Here is a 25259-nt window from a genome sequence, read left to right as displayed (position 1 = left end):
ACCTAGAATCTTTTGAAATTCTTTCCAAAAACTTGATATGAATTGGGATCCACAATCGGATATTATGGAAAGAAAAGGACTGAAATAGCGATAAATATAATAAATATATAATTTGGCTGCTATAATTGAATTGATCATCTTTTTGTAAGGGATGGAGATAGCTTGTTTACTAAATCAATCGATAATAACAAATATATTGTTATATCCATATTTGTCTTTATTGAAGCTATAATAATCCATAGTAATATATTCCCAGGGTCGGCTTGGTATTAGTAATGGGTATAGCAAGCCAGGGGTTTTGTTTCGAGGGATATTTATTTTACAATAAGTATTACAATTTCGATAGTATTAAGCTATTGTTTAAAAGATTCCTTGTTAGTAATAGTGATTGGTTAATAACTTCAGGATTTTTCGAATACCTGGATGTGTGGTAGAGATATTATTGTGGGCTTCTCGGATTAAGAGGGTACAAAGATTATCTGTATCAGAAACCACTAGTTTGTTTTTATATAATAACAGTCCATCTTCAAGGCTAAAGTGATTATCGTTTTTCTGCGCTTGTTTCCGTAAGGCTTCTAAAGAAGGAGTATAGCGATTAGCGAGTAGAATACAATCGATAATCCGTAGAGCTGGGAAAATCGGAACTAGGTCTAGAATTCGAATAAAAGCTTCTTCGAAAGAATCTGGTCAAAACTTGTGAGTCAGAATAAAAGGATTGATTTGATTGTTTTTCAGAAATTGCTAGTGGCATTGCAACTTTTTCTTTTGATTTTGGTTATCGAGTTTGTTAGTGCGGTGGGTAAAAGTATTAGCTAATAGATTGTCTTTTCCTAAACAATAGCATATTACAAAATTATAGTCCGCCAGAAGTTCGGTTTATCGTGTTTACCGAGAGTTTAAGGCTTTTGTAGTTATAAAATAGACTAATGCTTTGTGATCGATATAAACACAAATCTGGTGTGGTGTATTAGTAAGTTCAGCATGCCAATATCCAAAGGACTTCACAATAGAAAGCATCTCTTTATCATGGACTTTGTAATTAAGTTCAGCAGGAGTTATAGTTTTCGAATAGAATCCTATGGGTAGTTAGTCTTTGTTATGCTTTTGCGAGAGAACATTTGCTACTATTCTATTTGAGGTATCTGTTTTCAGTATACATTCAAGGTCTTATCGATAGTGCTATAAAACAGGAAAGGAGGTAAAAAAGTCTTTAAGAGTATCCAAAGTGTGTATACAATCATTATCGAATCGGAAAGGAATATTATTTTTGGTTAGATTGATTAAAGGTTTGGTTAATATATTAAAGTTGTGTATAAATCGACGGTAGAAATTACAAAATCCTAAAAAGGACTGGATTCCTTTAACTATAGTCGGATACACCCAATTGCGTATAACAGCAACTTTCTCGGGATTTACTTCAACTCTTTCTATGAAGATTATAAAGTCAAGATATTTAGTACGAATAATACTAAATTCGCTTTTCTTTAGATCGGCTTGAAGATCAGTATCTCTTAAGCATTGTAAGACCTTTTTCATATGGATTGATATTCCAAAGAATCTGAAAAATAAATCAAGATATCGTCCAAATAAACTGTATAGAAATTATCAAAATAATCGAAAAGAATATCATTTATATAATATTGATAGATAGCAGAATCATTAATTAGATTAAAAGAAAGAACATAGTACTTATAAGCTCTATAACACATACGGAAAGTTGTATATTCTTTGGATTGAGAATTCATTCTAATTTAATAAAATACTTAATGGATATCGAGTTTAATGAAAATCTTAGTATTAATAAGGCAACCAAGAATTTCGTCAATCAAAAAGAAAGGGTATCAATCCTTTTGGGTAAATAAATTTAGTATACGAAAATCGATATAGAGTCGAAGATTTCTATCTGCTTTTCTTATAAAGAGGATAGAAGCTGTAAATAGAACTTGATTAGGTTTAATAAAGTCTTTATAAAGATTATTAATAATATACTTCTTGATTGTTTCAAGTTCTTTAAAAGATATCTTATAAAAAGAGCTGTATTTGAGAGCTTTTTTATTATTACCTTCAAGGTAATCTTATGATTATATAATCAATGTGATGGTAGTATATCCGATTCGATTTTCGAAAATATGTCAGCATAGTTTTCATATTCTGATGGAATAGAAGATTCTGTATTTAGCGCAGATAATAAGACTAGTAACGAGTATACAGCTATATAACATTGCAATAAACTAAAATGAAGGTTTTGCAATACAATATCAACTAATTTGATTAATACTTCCTCTTCAAAGCGTTAATCAATTAATTCACTAATTTTATGAAAAAGCTAATGAATAATTCATTGTTTTATCAGCATATACAGATCAAATAGAATGCAGGGTCTATAATAAGAGCAATTCGATTAGGCGCTTTAAAGCTATCTAAGGAATATAGGATAGAAAAGTGCTTTTTATGAGGTATAGGTATAGATGAATTATCCTTTAAGATTTTATATAATAGATTCTTCAGAATTTCGTTTATTTGCTTAATACTTCTAATTATTGATTTCTTGAAAATATTATTAATAATAATCAGAATCGAGGATATCTCCTTTAAAATCTTTTCGAAGTTCTCTTTTAAAGGTTTTAAGATTTTAAAGCTTTCTTGAGAAGGAACTTTTAATACTTGAATATCAAGGGATATATTAGATTCTATTGAATTATCCAAAAGAATAATTTCATAATCAAAATTAATTTGTGAAATTAGATTTGAAGAATAATATATATTATTAAGAATAGGGGATTTTCGTTTTTTCTAATATTAATTTAACTTTCGATCTTTTTGTTTAGTGTCTAATTACATTGCTAAATCTAGAGGCTTAGATTTGAGGTTTTTCTAAAAAGAATATAATTAAAAGTGAAAGAAAGAATTGGAGAATAAGAATGGGGCTAAAGTAGTTTTTGTTTTTTGCAATCAAGAAGGAGGGAATACTCAGTTAGTTATTATTATCCTAAAATAATATTATTATTCTGAAGAGTAATAATCAGAAAAGGAGTGTATAATTGAATATATTTATTAATTATAAGTATAAAATAAGTATAATGAGTAATTTATTTATCTACAATGTCATTATACCCTTTGATAGATATCAGAGTGGGTAGTTTAGTAACAAAGATAGTGAATACCAAGGAGATTTATTATAAAAAGGTTTTGTTAATAAATGCATAGTTATTAGTTCCGGAGTTAATAAGAGCTTGAACTTGAAAAGTAATTTTTTACTTCGAAATCGTGCAAGGAATAGTTATATGAGGATTTCCTATTAGTTTTTGTAAATCAAGGTATCTTATATCTCTTAGATACTCTAAAAGGGAGACTTTTTTAGAGTTTGTCTTTTGGGGGCTTTATATTTATTACTTTTTCTTTCTGGACAAAATCCATTAACTGTTGGGTATTGGAAGGGTTATTGGTAGGTTCGCCAAAAAGTTCATTAGTGCCGATAATCTCTTGAATTCGGGAATCGGATTGAGTTGGAATCGAATTTCTCGTTGGACTATTAGATTTCCAAGATTGGGAATTATGATAAGGATTATTCGAGATGGAAACTGTATTGGATCGGTAATTCGATGGTAAGCGGAATGAAACAGTATTCACAAAATATTGTGGGATCTCTTGACTAGTCTTAGGTGTAGAATATGACTATTGTGAAGTAGTCGTACAGTTGTTAACAGGGTTTGATCGGGTAGCCAATATAGTTGTATATTCCCTAGCTTTAATAGATTGGTAATTTACATTATAAATTTAAAGGAGAACTATATAATTATTAATATTTCGAAAACTAGCGAACTCCGTAATGCAAGTATATGCTAATCTAATATTAATTTAATTCCGAAGGCTATTGAAAAGAGTAAAACTATCTTGAATTCCAATAGTATTAGCTAATTGTCGAAATTTTTGATAGAATTCCCAAAATAGCTGATTTGCACCTTGTCTCAATATTTCATATTAATCTAATACTATTTATTGCTTAGCCGAATCAATAGTAACTTGTATAGCAGCTTCAATTAATCCTTATACATTATATTCAGAAAATGGATCAAGGAGCAGGGATTGCAAGTGATCACAAGCTATACCTTCAGTATTAGCAACAATATAAATCCTGTATTGCCTTTCGTTAGTAAAAGCATATACATATTGTTCCAGATTATATTCAATCAAATATTTCCATAGTTTAGGCTTCAAGACTTTGCTATCCAAAAGCTTTTCCATAAAATAAGGGATCTTCTCTATTCTATAGGAAATAAAGAAAGTTGTATTTTGCTTATCAAATGTAAATTATTGAAGAAAGATCGAATCAGGAATAAGATGAGTATCCTTTTTGTGTGAAAGATATATAGTGGCTTCCATAGGATTTACAGATTTAATCGTATCAAGAACTAACTGATATAGAGCTTCCTGAAAAGCAGGGGATTGATTCCGAGAGTTATTTTTAGAAGAATAAAAGATACAAATATTGTTGATTTCCAATCTCAATTCAGTAATAGTAGTATTTTGTTGAATGATAAGATTGAAAAGATTATTAACCCAAACAAGAGGCTTTTCTTTATCTGGTTCTTTGCCTTTTTATGACATGATTGTTCCAGAAGTAAGGAAATCCGAATCTTCTTTGTTATCATTAAAAACAGCAAACTGATTTGAGATTGAAATGAAAAGGCTAGCTTCTGCTTGAGAAAAAGGAGTACACAATAATCCTTTACTTTGAAAAACTATAATCATATTGGATTCTTCAGAATTGTAAGGAAAAGCTTGGATACATTTCTTTGCAATTCTTTTTAATCTTTTTAAAGAATTGATATAAAGATTAAGGAATTGTTATTGATTAATTATCCTTCAGAGATATTTCTTTATCTTCTGATATAGATTCTTCTAATCCATACAATATCGATGCTTGAATAGTCTAGGAAAAGGTGAGATATTATTTGGTATGCTATTACCGGCAAAGACTTGTATAGATAAGTTTTAGATAATATGAAGGACTATCATAAAAGATTCAATTCTATCTTAGAATCTAAAACTAAAGAAGGAAGAAAAGAATAAGAAGAGAATTGTAAGGGCTCCGGACTATATACATCAATGAGTCACGTGCTAGGCTAAGGTCCTAGAAGCTAAGTGATTGAGAAAGGAACCTGAAAGGGACTGAATCGTCACAATCTCTGAGTGAGAATAGTATTGTAGATAGGAAAGTTGTAACTACATGATCATGATACTTTGATAATCAATTCAATCAAAAATTATCAGCAAAATTGGCAATTGTAAATTGGATAAAGCGCAAAGCGAAGTAGATTGAATTGAAGTAAATAGGTAATAATATGTAATTTTGAGAACACCAGGTTTTCGTAGATAGAAAATATGATCGCTAGAATGTGCACACTAAGATTACTAAGCCCCCTCAATCTCCACCAGTGGGTGCACAGATTTATGTGATAATGTGATAGTAAAGTATAATTTTATATTAAAAAGAGTAACTTTAATAATTCAATTCAAATTCAAATTTCAATTAAATTTTATTCAAGTTGATATAATGTATTTTCCAATTATTAAAGAATAGTTTTCTTGAAGTTTGTTTTAAAAAAGTGAAATTTGAGTTCAAAAATTTAATAGTGTATTTTCCCATCAAAATTTTTGATGAGAGATTATATATTCTATTATCAAGATTTCAATTTTGATTATTTTAATTTAAAATTTATTTTATATAAAATCTTTATATTTGAAAACTATATATTTTAATTAAATTATTAAAATCACTCTTTTTGGTATGAAATTGTATTTTCCTTTTTTAGTGTCCTGTGAGTTCGTGTATTCATTGGTGTTCCGAATCAAATCCTTTAACAATGAAAGGAAACCCCCAAACTCATTAACATCAAAATACCTCCCCCACACCATATCCCTTACAATCTTCCTCATATCCAAATCGTTGTATCATAAAGAATCTCTAATTCTCACAAACTCCAAATATCTAGCTTTGGTCCATCGTCTACAGCTCTTTCCAAATACCATCATTGGCCATGTACACATAACGAATACGAAATCCAAGACACCAATCGCAATAAATGTCTGCTTAACTCCGGTATCCAACCAATAACTCGCCGCAAACGTAAAGATACACCCGATGGTATTGTTTATGACGCTAACTCCAACCATGCCCTCGAGTACCATTTCAGGATATGCATCCATGAGGTAAGACATAGACAAATCTCCCGCGCAACCCCATCCAAAACCAATGAATCCAAGCCCGACGTACGGAGCTGGCCAAGACCATTCGAATGCCGTCCCGAGACCGAAGATAAACATTCCCATCGGCGAAAATATAGCACATGGATACATCATCCACAGACGATCTTCAGCTTCTAGAACACCATGACGATATTTCTTAGAGTACCAAAGTACGAAAACATCCGAAAGATAACCACCCCAGAAACAACCAATAATGGCGCCGATCAAACAAGGAACATTCATAAGACCAGAGCTGATACTGGTGTAGTTCCAAGGAGCCTCGGTCCAGTTGTCTTCTTCAAGAGTAAGGTAGAAGGTAAGCCAGGCGTCTTGAGCTCCCCATTGCAGACCACTATACCAGACGGCTGGAAAAGTGAAGATACGGAGAGTATGGAAGAGACGAGAAAAGTATTGTTTGAATCCAGTTCCTTTGAGATTAGATGCGGGTGTAATTAATTGAATGCGTTCGCGGAAGGACTTCTTAGCGGGGGCAGTCGAAGGTGGAATGGGAGGTGTGTCGGAGGGAGTTGTGGCTAAAACTGTATCTTTCTCGTTGCTATTACGGACTAGAGATCCCTCGATCTTGGTTTGTGATCCAACACCATCGATTGGAACTTCGTATGCAGATTCGGGACGGTCAAACATTGTCTCTTCGAGGGTAAAGTAACACACGAGTATTGTGCACGAGGAGATGATGACGGACCACCAACCAATCCATCGCCAGCCTAGAGGTCCCCCAGCAATATATCCAGCAATGATAGGACCTAAATAGGTACCAATACTAGTCGACAAAACGTATATACCTAGAACCGTCCCTCTTTGATGTTGAAAGAACAAATCCGAGAGGGAAAGTTGCACATTGGCCTCGGCACAAGCTTCAGATGCTCCCACAAAAAGTTGATTCCAGATCGAGTCGCTCGTGGATCGCACGCGAGCCATCCATATAGCGCCAATGACTCCCAATGTCAAACAAATGATATAGGGAACCCTTCTTCCGTATAACCACGCAGCAGGCGAGATCAACAAAGTCCAATAACCAATTCCTACAAACAAAACTCCAGCCCCAGTATTCATTGCGTCGTAAGTGATTCCATATTCCTCATTCATGCCATCTTGCGCCGAGCCCGCATCGTTCGCAGTAGCAGCCGTTAGACCTGTAATAAAACAAACCAGAAAAGCATGCCAATATTTTCTTGTGCGAGACCAATTGAGTGGATCGAGCGGCGAAGAGGTAGGCTGTGGTTCCAAAACGATATTCCCATGTTTGAGAAGGTTGGAATTGTTGGATTGCTCGATATCTTCTACCAGTCTTGTGGTACCTGGAAGGAAATCTTCACCGTGCATCTGAGTTGGGTCCATCGTCGATAGCGATTTCTATATCGTGGCTGAACCACGGCAATAGAGCGACCTGATCTTTGCGGGTAGTCGATAATTGACTGGTGAACAATTGCAAAAACAAACAAGAGAATGGAGAGCAAGGAAGAAATTTGAATTGAAGAGAGAAGACTTTAGGTAAGATGACGAAAATAGATATCTTCAACAAACCTTGGGAAAATTAGATATAGTTATAAGAATTTCCACTTGGATGTCTTATCTGTGCGATTCCCACATTACCATTATGAGATGAAAACTCTAGGGTTAAGGTTGGGAGTTGAACAATTTTTTCGTGCCCGATAAGAAGATCGATGATCGAATTCCTCTCCACGCACGACTTACCGAAGAGTGTACGATACATTACCATATTGGTGTATTATCTTCCATGATTCTGGTCTGGGGTAAAATGAATGAGAAGGAGAAGCAGAAGCAGAAGATCTGTAACCGGTGAATATGTTTATTCGTATTGTCCGACTTGTCAGGATTGACATTGGATTGGAAACAAAACGTGGGATCTTATCTGAAATAAGTCTGAATGTCGGAGGTACAACCAGAGTTGGGATGAATAAGTCAGGTCTCAATTGATTGACTGAATTGTGCTCCGTGTTTGGTGGAGCCTTAGCAAAAGCTTGTATTGGAGGGAAGCGGGCTGACGATACCATATACCAAAATACCGATTGCTTGATTAAATTATATCCATATTTAACTTCTGGCTAAGCTACACTTACTCTCGACTAACGATCAACTAACAAGATTTGCCGTTCAACATTGAACTCTGTTGTCGTGGTACCATTCACTGGGCATCCATCATTGTGCTTCTTTACCCCTTCGATCAAGATAAAAATAAGTTTAATGCCAATACCATCATAGAGATATAGAGATCGTTACTTACTATACACACTTGCCACTTATTGGGTGAGTTCATGGGTAACATGCAGAGTAGAGTATATTTCATCTCTCGGCTATCTCCCCTTCATTTATCTCCTGGTCTCTTCTATCCTGTCGAGCCTGTTTAGCTATTCTGAGAACTCGATTGAAGCTAACCATCCGGATATTGACATCCTATCAATTCGGACAGCTTGCTTGTACTTTCTTTCTTCAGCTTAGCAACGAGATGACGGGAAGATCAACAGGACCCTGAACTTCCATCTCCCACTGTACCGCCTAGACTTACCAAGACAGGATCTGATGTACCGATACGATAAGAAGGACACTTGGTTTGCAGGAACGATAAGACATTCTTCAACCACCAACTCGCAATCGATCCAATCTCGTCGGTCCTTCAATCTCTCGTCCAATGCAAAAGCAATCATTCAATCCAAAAAGCAATCAACTCAATAATTACTGCTTAATAACTGGACCTCGGGAGAACCGCATGAACCGCACGTAATCTCGCCCTGCGTCCACTGAGCTATCATCATTGGTGTCAGGTGGTCGAACACTGCATTTGATAGTTACACTCCGCCGCTGCAAAGGAATGAAGTTGTCTTAATTTATCTTTGAGTACGAGTACAGTCATGAAATGATATCATCCCTCTACTTTTCGAGTTTGTCATACATAAATGCATGCCAGATAGGCTTCGTTGTTGAGAACATTAGCTTAAATAAGGTGGATCAATCATATGATCATACACTAAGTTATATTTTACATTTCTCATCCCTCCTGTTCTCTTCTTCTTTTCCTCTCATCTAAGTAACAACCACAATTACTACTCTGCAGAGTTTCTCATCCAAGAATCTTTGATTGCTAAAATCATACGGCATACATCTGCAATTGACCTGAGTTAACAGTTTCGGAGAACCGTGCAACTACGACACACTTTCGCAGATTCTCTTCGACCAGCATTTTTGCTATTTTGTACCGTCCACTCGTCGACGTCGATTTATAATACGCAGCTCGTCGAGCATAGCCAAACACATCCACCAGTCCCCAAACATACGCAGATGTTGAATCAATATGTCAACCTTATCCATATCTCATCCTGGCGCTCTAAATCCAAACGAAATAAACCGGTCATATCAAGTAATTACTGCGCCATTGCCAATCCAGAACTCAAAACCTTTGATCTGGTCCACAGGACTTGAAAGTCCCGACAATTATGGCAATGGCGTGAAGAAGGCCCACGTAATTATCGTGGGTGCCGGGATTTCCGGTTTACGTGCAGCATCGGTCCTACAACGTCATGGAGTTGGGGTAACAATCTTGGAAGGACGACCAGATCGCATCGGTGGTCGAATCCACACCAGTCGCAAATCTCCAAACGGGAAAGCTCGAGACATTGGTAAATACACCTGACCTAATAGGCAGAACAATATCTTCCGTTGTGGGTGGTTGGGACTACGGTCTTGACCACACAATGTGGGTTGTTTATCCTTTCCCCCGGCAAAAGTGTGCTTACTATATATACAGGTGCTGCATGGATGCATGAAACTTCGCAGAACAAATTGGTTCAGTTGATCAAGAAGCTCGATATCGAGTACTATTATGATGATGGTACACCTCTATACTTTACCAAAGAGGGAAGAGCAGGATCTCAATTCAAGGCGAAGAAAGTAGCTGATGAATTTGCTGACTACTGTGAGCACTACTTTGAAACTCATCCTCATGCTCCTGATCGCTCTGTGAAAGAGTTCATTCATGAATTCGTAGAGAATCATCCTTTGATCACTAACAGCGAACGCAAATGGGCTCCCCAAGCCATTCGCGAGGTAGAACTTGTGAGATATCCCAATGCTCCAAATTATAATGCAAACCTAACATCATAATTGTAGTGGATCGGTACATCCATCGAAGAAGCCTCTTCTAAATACTTGAGCTACTTCGTAACCGAGAGAAATCTATACATGAAGGGTGGATATGATAAAATTGTCAATTGGGCTGCTAGACCCCTTCAGAAGGATCCCGAGACAATTAAACTGGGAGAAATTGTCAAGAACATCCAGTGGGGTGAGAGCGACAATTCGATAGTGGTTGAGACTTTGAAAGGTGACAAGAAGTCTACTTTCAAAGCTGATGCTGTTGTTGTCACCGCACCTCTTGGTTGTTTGAGAAAAAAGATGATCAACTTCGAGCCAGCTCTCCCTGAAGATATTCAGGAAGGAATCGACAACTTTTCCTATGGAGCCCTTGGAAAAGTTTTTGTCGAATTCGAAGAGGTGTTCTGGCCAAAGGACAATGATCAATTCATCTATTACCCATCCCCTCTCCCAGAGGGTACTCCAATTGACGAGTAAGCAAGTCCTTTCCCAAGCTATCAATTTATAAGACTAATTCCAAATAGGTCTTCGATCTTGTCCTATGCCACAGTGACTTCCAATTGTTGGATCATGTCTGGCACCAAGGAGCTCTGCATCCAAATCGCCGAACCTCTTACCCAACGAGTTGAAGCCATGACCTCAACCAAGGACATCTATGCCTTTTTTGAGCCGTTGTTCAAACTCATGCGTACAGAACCCTACAAGGATCTTCCTGACCTCCTCAACCTCGAGACAACCCACTGGACCCAAGACCCACTCGCAGGATTTGGATCCTATTCTGTCGAGAAAACCGGCGACGAATCCGAACTTTTGATCGAAGCCCTCGAAAATCACAATCGCAGTCGTCTTCAATTCGCCGGTGAACATTGCACCATCGTCGGAAACGGTTGCGTCCACGGAGCATTCGAGACGGGAGAGGTTGCGGCTAGAAACCTCTTGGAAACACTCGGAGTGGCATATGATGGGAATGATACTACGGCTCGAAGTGTCTCCCCTTGAGCGTAAGCGTTTCTCGTGTCTAAGAGGTGAGATGAGATAAGAGTGATGACTTGAACTTGCTACGTATTCCTTAAATGGCTTTCGTGAGACTTGTTAGTTCTTTGACCTTGTGCGTCTTGATTTATTTGATTTTTAGTTTTTGCTCTTTTTATTAGTTATATCATTGTTGCTACAGTCATTACCGTTATCATAGCTATGGCTATTATATTTGCTATTACCTATACAAATTAACATACACATCGCGATACTACTTGTTCCTCTTTGCTCCAAAAGATCGAATGTGAGTTGGCGCGTCTACTTCGATTTTGTATCTTGAGACAAGATGCTTTGGCGAGTTTGTATCTGCCTCGTTCCGTTTTCATAGCATCATTGCTTGCTTGGTATCTTCTTTTCGTCTCTTTACATTACACTGTGATCGTATGCATATTCGCCTCTTTGTAATTGGAAAGTTTGTTTTGCAATTCAGGTGTAAGGTAATAGTACCTTTTTCTTCACTGCGCTAGACTTGAACTCACGGCTATATATTGTATGATCATCTCTCCCACCCTAGATGTAACTAACCATCAAACGAAATTTCCGATTTGCAAGTCCGAATTGATAAAAGCAAAGCCGACATAAAACACGAGCTCTACACCGATATACTATCAGTTCCTTTATAAGATCTCACATTACATTTATAAAAATAGAAATACATCACTCACAGGTACAAATTCCTTTTTGATGGAATGGATAGAGTGTATTTTGTTAATGATCTATCGAAGAAATATATTCCGTATCTTTTCCTTGTATGAAATCTTGGGGGAAATCTTGGGGGAATCTTGGGGGAAATCTTGGGGGAAATCTTATGAGAAATCTTAGGAGAAATCTTAGGAGAAATCTTAGGAGAAATCTTAGGAGAAATTTTAGGAGAAATCTTAGGAGAAATCTTGGGGATAGTGGTTATGGATTTATGACTAGTAGGATCTGTGTGTATTTTGATTTTTTTATGGTGGGGTTGGGAGTGAGAGTGAGAGTAGGGAATTGGTAATTCTAGATATCCAATATGTCATTATGTTATTATGTTGAAGAGATGAAGAATAAGATGGGATGGGATGGGATGGGGTTTAGGCTTGAGAATCGGGATGTGATGGATAGATGGATGGATGCATAGAGAGAGGAATATATAGAGAGAGGAATGGTGTCTGCTTGGGAGATAGATGGTTATGTAGTTGTGGATGGAGATATTGTTGGCTAGGAGATTTAAAGTAGACTCAAGGTAGGTAGGTTATTGTGTATTTGAGCCAGATTTTATTTCTACATTATCTCTTCCCTTAATTCATTGCTTCATCTTATATATATGTACACATAGATCGTATCATCTAAATTATAAAATAAGCAAACATTCCAATTCTCTTCATTCCCCACCTACTTCCCCGGAATCTCTTCAGAAACCTCTTCACATCTAAGGTAATTCCATAAACAACTTCAACAACTTAGGGTAATTTGGAGTTCCCAATCCAGTCGCTGGATCCCATCCCTCTACCGCTGCAAACCCCTCTGTTCCACACCCAACATTTGTTCCATTAACAATATCATTTAACGCTCCTGGGTTTTTATAAAGCGTTGGGTTAACAAATCCAATTGGTCCCTTGCCCTTTGCAAATCTCTCTTCATTGATCAAAGTAAAGACCGATGCGAAGAGTGGAGATGCAAGACTGGAGCCATACCAATGCTCATCGATACCAGCAGTATACGCTCTAAATTCTGCACCATTGGCAGCAATATCTGGGTAACCACGTCCGATACGGTTGTAGATACCTTTTGTTGTGTTGACGTTGACTTCAAATTCCGAGTAGTATGGATATGTGAGCTTAGCCCTTTTGAAGTATTTCTCTACTGCAGATTTTTGGTAGGATGGGATGGGGAAATAGTTGGAGAAACCACCTGCGCTGGTGAAGTTTGAGGCGGTACCGCCGAGATCGACGTGCATGACGGATTCGGCATCATTGACAGTTTGGTCGGCGTAGAGCATGGTTCCGCCAACGGAAGTGATGTATGGACAGTTACCGGGGTATTGGGGGTTGAAGATTTTGCCCTCGGGGCCGAGACATCCATTTGCGTTGCCATCGCCAGGGAAGGAAGAAACTCCATAATCACCGGATGCAGTAAGGATTGAGTGACCTTGAAGACCGAGTTTCATGAATTCGTTGCATTGACGTTTTGTATAGGCAATTGGAAGATCGGCTTCAGCTTGACCATATGATGCAGAAATGACCTTGGTAGGTTTGAAGATTCCGCATTGGCGCGTTCCATTGTACCCACCAGGTTGGGGATCAGGGTAAACGGGATCAATTGATGGGTCATCTCCGGTCTCGCCGTATGCACTGTAGCTGCAGTAGGACTAAAGGAAGGTTAGTGATGGCTTGATTGTAAAAGTTGATTAACTTACTCCGTCAAGTGCATCAAGGAAGGTATTGAACAAATTGGTCGTTGCAACTTCTTGTGGCTCGTAGATTTGATCATCCACTTGGTAGAGGGTGACAGTCTGGGGATAGATAAGAGCAAATGCCATATCGATGTCGATGTCAGACTCGCCTCCATTTAGTTTACTGGAGGCAGGGACGGAGAAATTTGCACCGTCGATGAGTGCCGGGATGGGGTATGTGCCTTGAGGGACCCAAGGAGCGTACTCTGCATAGAAGAGATCGAGATCTGACTTAGCAAAGTAATCTCCTTGCTCGTATAATCCGAGAGAGTTGCCTGAAGCATTTAAGGTGGCAGTAGGGATTTTGTACATGGCCTTGATGCAAGTGGGTGTCATGTTCGAACCACAACCTTGAAGGTCGCTTGGAAGATTGGCAGCTGAAGGTGGTGTCCAATCATAAGTTTGTGAAGATGGATTGCCCTTTGCAAGACGATTCTTTCTCTTGGAAAGGTAAGGTGTGGATCTCTTGGCTTTCACGCTTCTCTTCTTGACTGGTGCAAGCTTGACACCAGGTGTGATGTAATCAATATGTGGTACGAGATGCTCTGGAAGATGGTATCTGGAGTCAGGTTAGTAGAGAAATCTTTCAAAAGTATGATGAACAACCCTACTCATCACATCCGACCCGAACACTTGAACTAAATTTATGTTCGTGTTCGTGAAACTCGGCATTGAGTAAACGTTCGGCTTCTTCCACCGAAGCATCAAAAGCTAACCACCCTTTATTTTCATAATGAGAGATTCGAGAATGATGAATTCCGGACGAAGCAAGCCAGGCTTTGACCGACTTAAGAGTTTCCTCTGGAGGGGCGAACTTGTCGTGGACTTCTTTTGGGGACCAATATTTGCCATAATTAGCAGATTCTGGATCGGAACTAAAAGTTGTTAGCATCAATTGGTTCCTCCCTCTGGTGCAACTCAACGAGAGACTTACAGCTCCATAAGGTATTCATAGCCATTTTCAAGATTGGTTTGTGTCAAACCAATTCTCATTGGCACAATTGCACTTCCTTCCAATCGGGAGCCCTTCACCCAATCCGATGGTGGTGCATTTCGCTTTTCATGCACTACATGCTTGACTGAGGAGGGGGCGGCATTTACAATTGCTGCAATGGCAAGAGAGACAACAGATACTGGTACCAACATGTTGAAGTCCTGAAAGAGAAGACAGAAGCGTGAAGAGGATTATGTTGAAAGGAGCAGAAAATGGCCCTTTTAAGTTGTCCGGTGATCGACCATTTGGTCGTATAATTTTGAGATGCAATCTAATTGTCCATGATAATATGCAGTAACTCCTGCAGCTTTCCATGCTTGATATCGGATAAGAATGATAGTTACTCGTGCGGCCAGAAAGTATGCAACTTCGGCGCTATGAAAACCAGGTTAGTCCTCTTGTAGTTAACCATCTTGTGATATGTGCATCTAGCGTCGGAGTTGCATACTTTCTGGCAGCACGAGTATGGATCTCGTATATTGTGTCGATATCTAATCGGGAAGGTCGTAGAGCGGGGAAAGCATGGAACCCCATCTTTGCTACCTTACCAACAATGATTGGCGGGATTGATCTTATTGTACCTGAATGAAAAGCTTATCATGTCGATGAAGACAGGATGCGGTCCAAGATGTTGGATAAGCTTTCATTTTCCGAAAGCTTGTTCTTTGCCTTTTTGCCGATGTCAATTACTTGATTCTTGGCTGTAAGCAGAGACAACGGTGCAACGGCAATGGCACGATCAGAATGTTCGTGATATGGCTGTGTGTTAAAGTCGTGATGGTTGAGACAATCGAGCTTTGCGTGAAGCATACCAAGTTTGAACAAGATACCGAAAGAAGTACTGGGAGAGTCATTTCGAACCAAGTGAAAGGGCATTTTCCCTCACCGGACGTAGGTAGCTAGCTTACTTTGAGAGCTGCAATTCATTTGCGATAAGACCAGGGATCTGGTGGATCGAATTTCAATGTTGTCTTCGTAAATCTTGATGACAAAGTTGATCAATCCTTGTCCACAATCTAACCCAGGCTGTTATGTTAATATTCGGAACGAGTTTGTGATTGTCCCACGAGTCCAAAACATCAACTCTGAATCGTCCGAATAATAATAATATCAGGACAACAATGTTTCACCGAACATTCTTGAGCCACAACCACAGCCACGCCACACGCGAACAAGCGGCGCTAGCATCTTATCCGCAAATTGTGTAGCGACATATTACGCGCACCGGAAAGGAAACAATCTCAAGGTCACTGTTTGATTGAAACATGGAGCATTCTTTTCTCCTTTTTTAGCAAATTAAGTTCTGAAGAGAGGGGGATATTTCTTCATACATCGATATCATGAAGCATCTGGATCATCTCCAAGAGATCCTCGAAAAGAAATCGCGAAAGTTGCGGAATTCTACCTACTAAACACGGGTGAGAACGGAACAACGAAGACATTGTAAGTTAATATGCTTGTTGTCATATATGTCAGAAGTCTTATAAAGTAAGTCCTCGACCTTAATCATCTTAGACACTCAACTCCCTCCCCCCACAAAAAGAATAAAACGTCTCTTTCCATGTTCACTGTTTCGAAATTGCTTGTGCCTACTGCTGTTGTAGGGTTGGGTATCACTATATATCTTCAAGATCGCCCACTGTCGGCCGCAAGGACGGCCACAATAACATCATATCAACAATTATCGCCCTCCTTTGCCAGCAGCTCACAATCGTTTTCTTCGATAATCAATCCAAGGAACCATATCAGTATTACAGATTCTTACAAGATTCGATTGTCTGAAGCCGACATTCGAAATAGGAGTGACGGAGAAATTTTGGCAACATTTACCCGTGGATTCTTCGCAGGTTGGATTTTCACCCCCGAAAGATACCTCATAGCATCATTGCAATCTCTTGGTATGAAGTTTATACCTTGTGGGTACTCAAGTCAGTATTTATTGCAATCTTCCGTCAAGAATAATGCTCAAAAAAAGACACAGAAATATCTCCAGGACCAACCTTGGAATTAAAGTCATTATCCGCCAAAAGACTACCTTCAAAAGGTTCTCTTCTTTTTGGCGGTAATTTTATGGTTCTATCCACCAAGACCGAGGATGACGGATCTCCAGACTCTCCTAGTTGCGTTGAGATTGGATATGGAGATGATCGCAAGCAATTTTCGGGAATGCATAGCTTTGAGCTCAATCATGAAAAAGCTGGAGCTACAATTTGGTATTCCAGTGTATCATGTAATCCAACTAATAATAAGAGGCCTTTTCCAAATTGGGTATTTGCATTTCATAGATGGTATGCAATAACCTTATTTAGGGATGGAATTGCAGCAGTGTTGGCGACAGAATGAATGAAAGAGCATTGATTGCAAGTAGTACCTAGCTTGCAGGAGAGAGAAGAGAAGGGGCAACTCACCATCGTGTATCAATTTTTTAAGCCTTCTCGAATTCACGATATAATTACTGTTTAGGCAGTCACTATTCCAACATATGCGGCATTTTTTCCTATTCTCACTCATCAAGCATGAAATCAAACTTTGTTGCACTAAACAAGAACTTGGCAAGAGCGATCGTGTTCCAAGCGATGGAGTTCTTATTTATACAAAGCTTCATCTCCCCATTATCTCATTCACAAGTCTTACATACAATTCTTATGACACCCTATATATACTGGATAGTGAAGTCATTATTACACATCTTTAACAAAATCACTCAAAACTCAACCTAAGCACACATCATCATCCTCTCACAGAAAAAAATCAGAAAAATCATGACAATTACAAGTTCAACCGCATCTGCCCAAAAGGCTCTCGACATCTTTTGGGAAAACAAACTCTCATCTAATGAAACAATCACCCGACGTAAGCTTACCGTTTTCCGATTCAGAAAAGATTTACATCTTACTGACCACTTCCAGCTCCAATGTTCTTCCTAAAAATATATACGAACGTCTGATCGGTGAAAATAAACCAAGCAGTCTAGTCTCTGGATGTAGCGTCAATGTTTCATACGATGTAGCTGTGAAACAATGCGAAGCCAAGGTTGCAGCTATTGTAGCAGAATGCAAACGCAATAATACTAAATACGGTGACAACGATTTTAACCTCGATGATATGGAGTATTGCCTCAGATCTCTCACAGTTACAGAACCAGACTCAGTGAGTGGAGGAGAACATATTAGATTAAGTTCTCCGAAGAAACCCACGACTACGAGGGCAGTCATACGAGCAGAAACCTTCGATTTGACCGCGACTAAAGGGCGAGAGCCTGCTTGTGCAAAGAGAATAAGTGAGATATTCGATATCCCGACATTCTTCATTGGTCATGAAGCCCATGTACAAGATATACGACAAGGATCAGAAGGAGATTGTTGGTTCATATCTTCTCTGGCGTGTCTCACTGTGGACGAAGCATTTCCACGACTTATCGACAAAACTTTGCCCGAAAAAAGCACGAAACGAAGAAGTTGGTGTGTATGGATTTGTGTTCTATCGTGATGGAGAATGGGTCTCAGAGATCGTTGATGATAAACTCTACCTCACCAATCCTGATTACGATGATTGCAATGATGATAGAAGATTGGTGTGGGATCGTTCTCATGGAAGACTTGACCCGGAAGCTTCTCGTGCGGACTATAAGAATACTTTCCAAACCGGCTCCGATGCACTGTTTTTTGGTTCTTGTGCTGATCCAAACGAAACCTGGGTACCACTTATTGAGAAAGCATTTGCCAAAATCCATGGCGATTATGATTCAATTAGTGGAGGTTGGCCTGGGTGAGCATTGCTGTACTGCATGCATTCCATAAATATGATACTGATCAATCAATAGTGAGGGTGTCGAAGATCTTACCGGTGGTGTTTCTACCCAATTTCTTACCGCTGACATACTGGACAAAGATTCTTTCTGGACTGAAGGTCTTTTGAAAGTCGGCAAGGATTTTATATTCAACACTGGTACAAGGGATTACAATCATCCTGATCCATATCAACTTGGAAGGCAAGGTATCGAAGATGATCATGCTTACTCTGTTCTTCGAGCGGTTGAATACCAGGGGAATCGTCTTTGCCTCGTGAAAAATCCTTGGGGTGAGACTGAATGGAATGGCCCATGGTCAGATGGGTCTAAAGAATGGACTCCAGAAGCACTTCAAGCACTTAATCATAAGTTTGGGAATGAAGGTATCTTCTGGACGCCTTATGAAGATTTTCTCGATCGATATGATGAAATCTGGAGAACAAGAATATTTCATTGTGATTGGTTCAATTGGCACGTTGCCCAACATTGGACGACGATCAACGTACCTTGGTCCGGAAAGTAAGTGATCCAATTGTTGTACCCCGTTTTCTCCTTTGAATTCATACAAGTATTATCGTACTGACTCTGCAGTTACAATGAAACCTCATTTCACTTTACCATTCCAGTCCCAACCACAACAGTGATAGTTCTCTCACAGCTCGACACTCGTTACTTTAGTGGTCTTACGGGTCAATATACTTACTACCTCTCTTTTCACCTCCATAAACCAGGTCAAGACTCTCACATAGTTCGCGGCTACTCTAGTGGTGATCGTTCCGCTACGACTGAAATTTTTCTTGAAGCCGGTACTTATGAAGTTTATCTTCAAATAACCGGATATCGCGATGATACACTTCCGAAGATCGAAGACGTTGTCAGAGATAATTGGCTTGCTAGAAGAGATAAACTGATCCAAATTGGTTTAAAGCATGATATGGCCTATGCTAAAGGTGTGATCCAGGAGAAATTTCCGAAGAAGTTTAAGAGGATATCTCTCGCTACACCGATTACTCTTACCACTCCTTCAATACTTACACCTCCTCCAACTCCGCTCCCAGCGTCCGCTCTTCCCATTCCTAATGAGCAAGCAGATATGTCCAAAGATGCTTGGAATGCATCATGTGTTGTAGGCCTCAGAATTTACACGAATGAGACGATAGCATCGATTGGAATAGGAAAAGTAGCGGATGCAATCAACGTTGATACAAGTCCAGATTTGACAAAGAAGGAACAGGGTATTCGTAAGCTTTTCTCTACACTTGACGATACGTTTTCGAGTAACTTACGAAAGGTCAAGATCAAGACGAAAAAGAAAACTTTTCAGATTAAGTGGAAATTTAACAATAAGGGGTGGAAGGAGGAGATACTGTTCGGTAGTGGGAAAAAAGGATTGTGGGATGGTAAGGTAGGCGCAAAAAAGCAGACGAAAAAAGAAAGGAGAAGGGAGAAAAAGAGGATTAAGAGAGAGTGCAGGGAGTAAATTGATTGAGAAGGTAATGCCTCTCTCATTGGGCTGGTGGAAAAATTGATCTGCCTAAAGCAGAATTTTGTAACTTTCATCAAAAAATTCATAACATCGGAACTTTTATGATGACATAAAAGACACACTTTCACGAAATCGATCTGTGGTCGATAGTGAAATCAATAACCGGGATCCCATCGACACCAACAAATTCACATACTGTCCATGTGAATCAGCACTGATTCATACAGAGTACTTGAATGTTTGACGTCAAGAGTAATTCTTAGACCGATTCCATAGTATCTGCAGACTTTTCATTACTTATACCCACTATGTTACCGAAATTTTGGGAGACCAGCCCGTCACAACGTGACCAGGTCTTCTAAAAAAAAAAGATCTTCAGAATTACTAAGTACTTTCAAGTATGTTTTCAAGCAGTGGAAACATGATGTTGGAAACTAGTTTCTGGGACAATTTATATAATTTATAAAAGAAAAGGAATGATCCATCATTGGTATCTCATCCCACATCTATCACATCACACATCATAAACCACATTCCACGATCGATATCTCATTTGCATTCACAAATCGAATTTACATTGGTACAACAAGGAATACATCATACAAATATTTCATTAATCGCACGGATTCGCATTCAAATGGCACCTTCAAGCTCGCATTCGAATTCCTCATCTCAACCTCGCAGTTATGCTCCGAAGGTGATGGCTGTGAGAGAATCCTCGAAAAAAGGATCTAAACCATCAAGATACACACCACCCGTAACACCCGAAACATCAACCGAATTGTTACCGGCCAATCAGAAAGCTGTCAAGAAGAAGACGGGTCCTGTGAAGAAACCGGAAGGGAAAGAAACGGGCTATGATGCTGATTCAGAACGGGATAATAGGTATAAGCTTTTTATTGAGAAGAAGAGTGGTGGGAAGAATAAAGTGGCGCAGGTTTATAGGAGGGAGGATGGGATTTGGGCGACGGAGACGGGGAATAAATAGAGGAATGTGAGGGATGGGGGAGTGAAGCTTGGTAGACGATACAATGGATGTATATGTAGCTATTTGGTGGTGCTAAGGGGCTAGTAGAATTGTATAAAGGTTACGCCTTCATCTTGTGCATATCTTTTTCTCTGGAATGTCCAGAACCTATGTTTATCATGGAACGGGTTATTAGAGGGAGCGAATTAAAACAGAAAATACACTCGGATATTTTAAATTTTCTTTTTGAGATGCCCTGGACTTAGTTTTAGGGTTCGTGCGAAATTTTTGATGTTCTCTGATTTGGTGAAATGATCAAACAATCGCTTTTGTGAGATTGGAGAAGCTGATATTTCTTCGCTCATAGCTGTTTGTTTGGATTCTGATGTTGAATCACTGGTAAGAGTGTCAACAGAAGATATCAGAAATAGTGGTCATGATCACGATCACAAAACTCGAGATCTCATATACGGAATCAATCATAGATATAAATTTTAATTCATCGCCTAAAGAATTACCATTACTCCTATCTATCTCATCAATGCGAACCCTAGGATTAACAATTTCAAGTACCATTATTCATTCTTTCTCCTACACTTTTTCCGCGGTGGGATCTAAATGCCTCAATGCACTTCCCGTTAGATACAAACTTCCTGTAACTAAACATTCCATAGCATGGTTTTGATAGCCGATTTTTGTGGCTAAGTCGATTGCAGCTGCATTGTTTGGTTCGAGGAGAATACTAGAGTTTGGAGACAGTTTTTGCCATGTTTGAGCGTAGGAACGGATGGCGGATATGTCTGAGTCTGTGATTTTTGAGGCTGGGGCAGGCATGTTAGTATTGATTGGTTGCATGCGAGAGAATCAGAAGAGAGGAAGGGGATAGAAAGTGGTGAGAAAAAGAAATACTTACTATCATCCCAATCTGTTGTAAAAATGACATGTTTAACTTTGCACCTATGCTTGTCCAATGCCTTTGCAAGACTCTCTACAACTTTCTCCCCATCTCCTCTTGCCCGATGCCCAAAAACAACTACCTTTGGATTTCCCTTCTCCTCGCAGTTGAAAACTGTTTGTTTCAACCTTCTAATCGCATACGAGAAAGGAGAAAGCGTTGCTTCTTCACAAACGCTCATGGCAAACCATTCTGCAGCTTTGGGGATCGTTTGAAAATGATGCGCACCATCGAGAAACCAGGAATTCTGTCCTACTTCTAGTCTTTGAAATCGGCCGGGCCAGAAAAATCGATCGAGTCCGATTGAGATATCTTCAGAGGAGAGAGGTGGATATTTTTCGCTATAGAGAGATGAGAGATATGCATCTGTGAGTGCAAGTGCAAGAGAGCATTCGAATCTCTTGATGTCGGTTTTGAGTGCATGGGCGGTGATTGGAAGACGATGATCCTCGCTTACGAAGTTCAACGCGGCGCCTTTTTCATTGGCACGTGTTTCGAGAACTTTTCCTATCTCAGGACCTTGAGGAATGGAAAATGCAGGAGCGTCAATTTTCATAATGCCTCCTGCATGCCAAGCTAAGTCTTCAGTAGAAGGGCCACCTTCTTCAATATAATCTGCGTTGATTTGTGCGATGCCTACAGCTGTTGGCTTGACAAAATTTGTAGCGTCCGTTTCTCCTCCACAATGAGTTTCCATGATCACCACATCAACGTCTTCACCCATGAATGTATAGACAGCGACCAACAACCTCAATTGCATGAAATCCGGCATCATTGTCTCAACAAATTTGCTGGAAAGAATCTCCCATACCTGGAAAAAATATCTAGCAAATTTATCTTCTGATACTGGCTTTGCGTTGATCTTGATTGGCTCGCGGATGTTAGGAGAGTAGGGATTGGTGTAGAGCCCAATTTTTCTCAAGACACCTGTCCTAGAAGCATAAGATGAGAGGAAAGATTTGACAAACATGCAAGTGGATGCTTTGCCTTTGGTTCCCGCAATGTGAATCACCTTGAATTCTTTGTGCTGTGGGGATAGTCAGAAAATATCTCCAGTATCGAAAGAGACTACTCACAGTATATCCAAGTGCTTCAAGCCACTCATTCATACCATCATTGCCGTGCTTGGTTGGATTGCCTCCTAGTGTACTGAGTCTGTTATTATTTGGCTCTGTGGAGGAATCTTCTCCGTCACTACTGCCACAACCTGTTCTCCTGAGTAGTTGAGAGGCTCTGCTACGTCTATTAGGCTTAACACGGTCTTTTCTACTCTCAAGTAGTGAAATGGCGTTCTGATTATCGTTAGTACATCTTGTAATAATATCAATAGGGAACCTACTCTGTAAGATCGCTCCATTTTGCGCCGATTTTTTATTTTTTACCTCAGCTTGCGTTGGTTGCAGCAACTGAAAGAAAGGGAAAAGGCCAAGCAACAGACAGAGTTGGAGGAAATGTAGTGTCTTATCCCAACACATGACGTCGATTTAGGTCTTGTTGGGCAGGCCGCACTTTTCACATTGGCAAGCAAGGCAACGTCACTGGCTAGGCCATTCTTTACTATATTGCACCACTATAGACCGTGGAGGATTCGATGATTGGTCTTAGATGGTCTTTTCAATGGTGAGGCTCAGTGAGTTGCAAGATATTTTGCCATTGAAAACGAGAATAATAAACGCCTAGGCGTAGGATTGTTGGTGAAAATGCAGATGTGGTCTATTATCTGACGAGCCTGGGTCGGGGCCCAAACTTCACACTTCAGAATAACGATTTCCCATCCTGTTGGACGTAAATCAATAATACAGTCGCGGCTCATTCTCACAACATCTACCCTGTAAGAATCGTTGGCCTTCGCATGGGGCAGTAATCCAACAAATCCCCCAAACAGAATGTATGACCGTTCCTTTCAGCCCTGTAGGGTTTCGCGAGGATACCTGAACGAATCGTGGAGACCCTAATTTTTTTAGCGCGTGTTGAGAATTAGTAAGCAACAGAAACTATATCGGCCCAGGCCAGGCTCCAACGCAAACTTCACTCATCGACACAACGACACAACACAGATTTATGGTCACAAACCTCAAGAAGATATGTGTGAAAACAACACTTAAACTATTTGATCGAAGTTGTATATTATGGAAGCCTGAGACATTCGAGGTGCTTTAGATCTCACTCATCAAACACATCTATGAGCCCTCCCTTCAGGTCAGAGCATGATGAGTAAGCACAATATGTGAATCATGAGCTCTGTTTTACTGAGAACTTCCACCAAACCATTTGACGAAGCTCATTCTAACAGAGTCCCCGACCAAATTCACCATCCTGCTAATATTCACAGCCGGTATCTCCAGCCAGCACTGCACGCATGTATTTGGTGCCAATACCAATTTGCACTGAGCTCTTCTCGAATTTCGAGGATTTATTCCATTCCGTATCACAGGTTTTCCGAATTGTGATTGTCGACAGGGACCCATAAATCGTCCACCTTCAATTCTTTACATTCGGTAATTCGAATCCAAGTTTTGATATACTTTACAAATCATCAAAACTGTCAGCCCTCTTCTTACGGGAGCCTGTAGAGGTACTTACAAAACTTGTTGTGTTCCTGCATAGACTGCAATATCTCTGATTGAGAATCGTATTCTATCTTAGGAAACTACCCGGTTCTGAAGCCCATTACTTAACATCCAGAATTGATGGTAAGTTCCTTCCCCATAAGCAGTTCACAAGACCGATCACATGTAATATGTTGTTCGTTCAGGTGGCAATAGTCAACTTGTCAGAGTTGTAACACCAGAAATATTAAGGTTGAGAGTCAAGAGTAGGTGACTGCCTTATCTCTGTCTTTGAACAGAAGGTTCGTCTGGAACTCCTATAATTGAGGGGGGGGTTTTTTTTTAGGAATGTCCGGAATTGTATTCGGGAAATTTTTCTGTGGTGACTATGCGGCTATCATCTATAAAAATCAACTCTATGTCTAAGGCTTTCATTTCACAGACGTCCAAAGGAGATGTGTGAGCTGCTACAGATCAGATCATGGATACAGTCCATTACAACATAGCCATCGTGCGTCAATTCTTCGAGTTCCCAGCTTGTATTGACACAACACACAAATTGTGTTACTCAAGCATTCAACTTGAATCTTGGAATATAGAAAACCAAAATGCTATTCAACCCCACAATCAGTCTTCTGTTATACAACAACGGATTTTCTGTAACCTCAAAAGTTG

General features: G+C 39.4%; 6 protein-coding genes across 6 annotated transcripts; 2 read left to right on the top strand and 4 right to left on the bottom strand.

The window, feature by feature from the left end:
• Window positions 1-5955: 5955 nt before the first annotated feature.
• EAF02_006932 (uncharacterized protein) lies at window positions 5956-7608 on the bottom strand (the record flags this gene model as incomplete). The annotated part of the gene is made up of 1 exon (XM_038902980.1): window positions 5956-7608. The coding sequence occupies one exon, from the start codon at window positions 7606-7608 to the stop codon at window positions 5956-5958; it is 1653 nt and encodes a 550-aa protein (XP_038757301.1).
• Window positions 7609-9580: 1972 nt separating this feature from the next.
• EAF02_006931 (uncharacterized protein) lies at window positions 9581-11379 on the top strand (the record flags this gene model as incomplete). The annotated part of the gene is made up of 4 exons (XM_038902979.1): window positions 9581-9905; window positions 10034-10341; window positions 10396-10853; window positions 10905-11379. 4 exons carry the CDS (start codon window positions 9581-9583, stop codon window positions 11377-11379), a joined length of 1566 nt encoding a protein of 521 aa, XP_038757300.1.
• A 1441-nt stretch (window positions 11380-12820) lies between these two features.
• Window positions 12821-14989, bottom strand: EAF02_006930 (uncharacterized protein; the record flags this gene model as incomplete). Its single annotated transcript, XM_038902978.1, has 4 exons — window positions 12821-13759; window positions 13808-14402; window positions 14455-14718; window positions 14778-14989. 4 exons carry the CDS (start codon window positions 14987-14989, stop codon window positions 12821-12823), a joined length of 2010 nt encoding a protein of 669 aa, XP_038757299.1.
• Window positions 14990-15434: 445 nt separating this feature from the next.
• EAF02_006929 (uncharacterized protein) lies at window positions 15435-15713 on the bottom strand (the record flags this gene model as incomplete). The annotated part of the gene is made up of 1 exon (XM_038902977.1): window positions 15435-15713. One exon carries the CDS (start codon window positions 15711-15713, stop codon window positions 15435-15437), a length of 279 nt encoding a protein of 92 aa, XP_038757298.1.
• Window positions 15714-16398: 685 nt separating this feature from the next.
• EAF02_006928 (uncharacterized protein) lies at window positions 16399-19956 on the top strand (the record flags this gene model as incomplete). Its single annotated transcript, XM_038902976.1, has 7 exons — window positions 16399-16765; window positions 16819-17125; window positions 17747-18294; window positions 18344-18605; window positions 18661-19146; window positions 19219-19868; window positions 19925-19956. 7 exons carry the CDS (start codon window positions 16399-16401, stop codon window positions 19954-19956), a joined length of 2652 nt encoding a protein of 883 aa, XP_038757297.1.
• A 1715-nt stretch (window positions 19957-21671) lies between these two features.
• EAF02_006927 (uncharacterized protein) lies at window positions 21672-23392 on the bottom strand (the record flags this gene model as incomplete). Its single annotated transcript, XM_038902975.1, has 4 exons — window positions 21672-21901; window positions 21994-23062; window positions 23112-23327; window positions 23375-23392. The coding sequence occupies 4 exons, from the start codon at window positions 23390-23392 to the stop codon at window positions 21672-21674; spliced, it is 1533 nt and encodes a 510-aa protein (XP_038757296.1).
• Between the last annotated feature and the right edge of the window lie 1867 nt (window positions 23393-25259).

The sequence above is a fragment of the Botrytis sinoallii genome (assembly GCF_014898435.1).
Source record: "Botrytis sinoallii strain Bc 23 chromosome Unknown BSIN_011, whole genome shotgun sequence".
NCBI lineage: Eukaryota > Fungi > Ascomycota > Leotiomycetes > Helotiales > Sclerotiniaceae > Botrytis > Botrytis sinoallii.
This window is presented reverse-complemented; position numbering and strand designations above follow the sequence as displayed.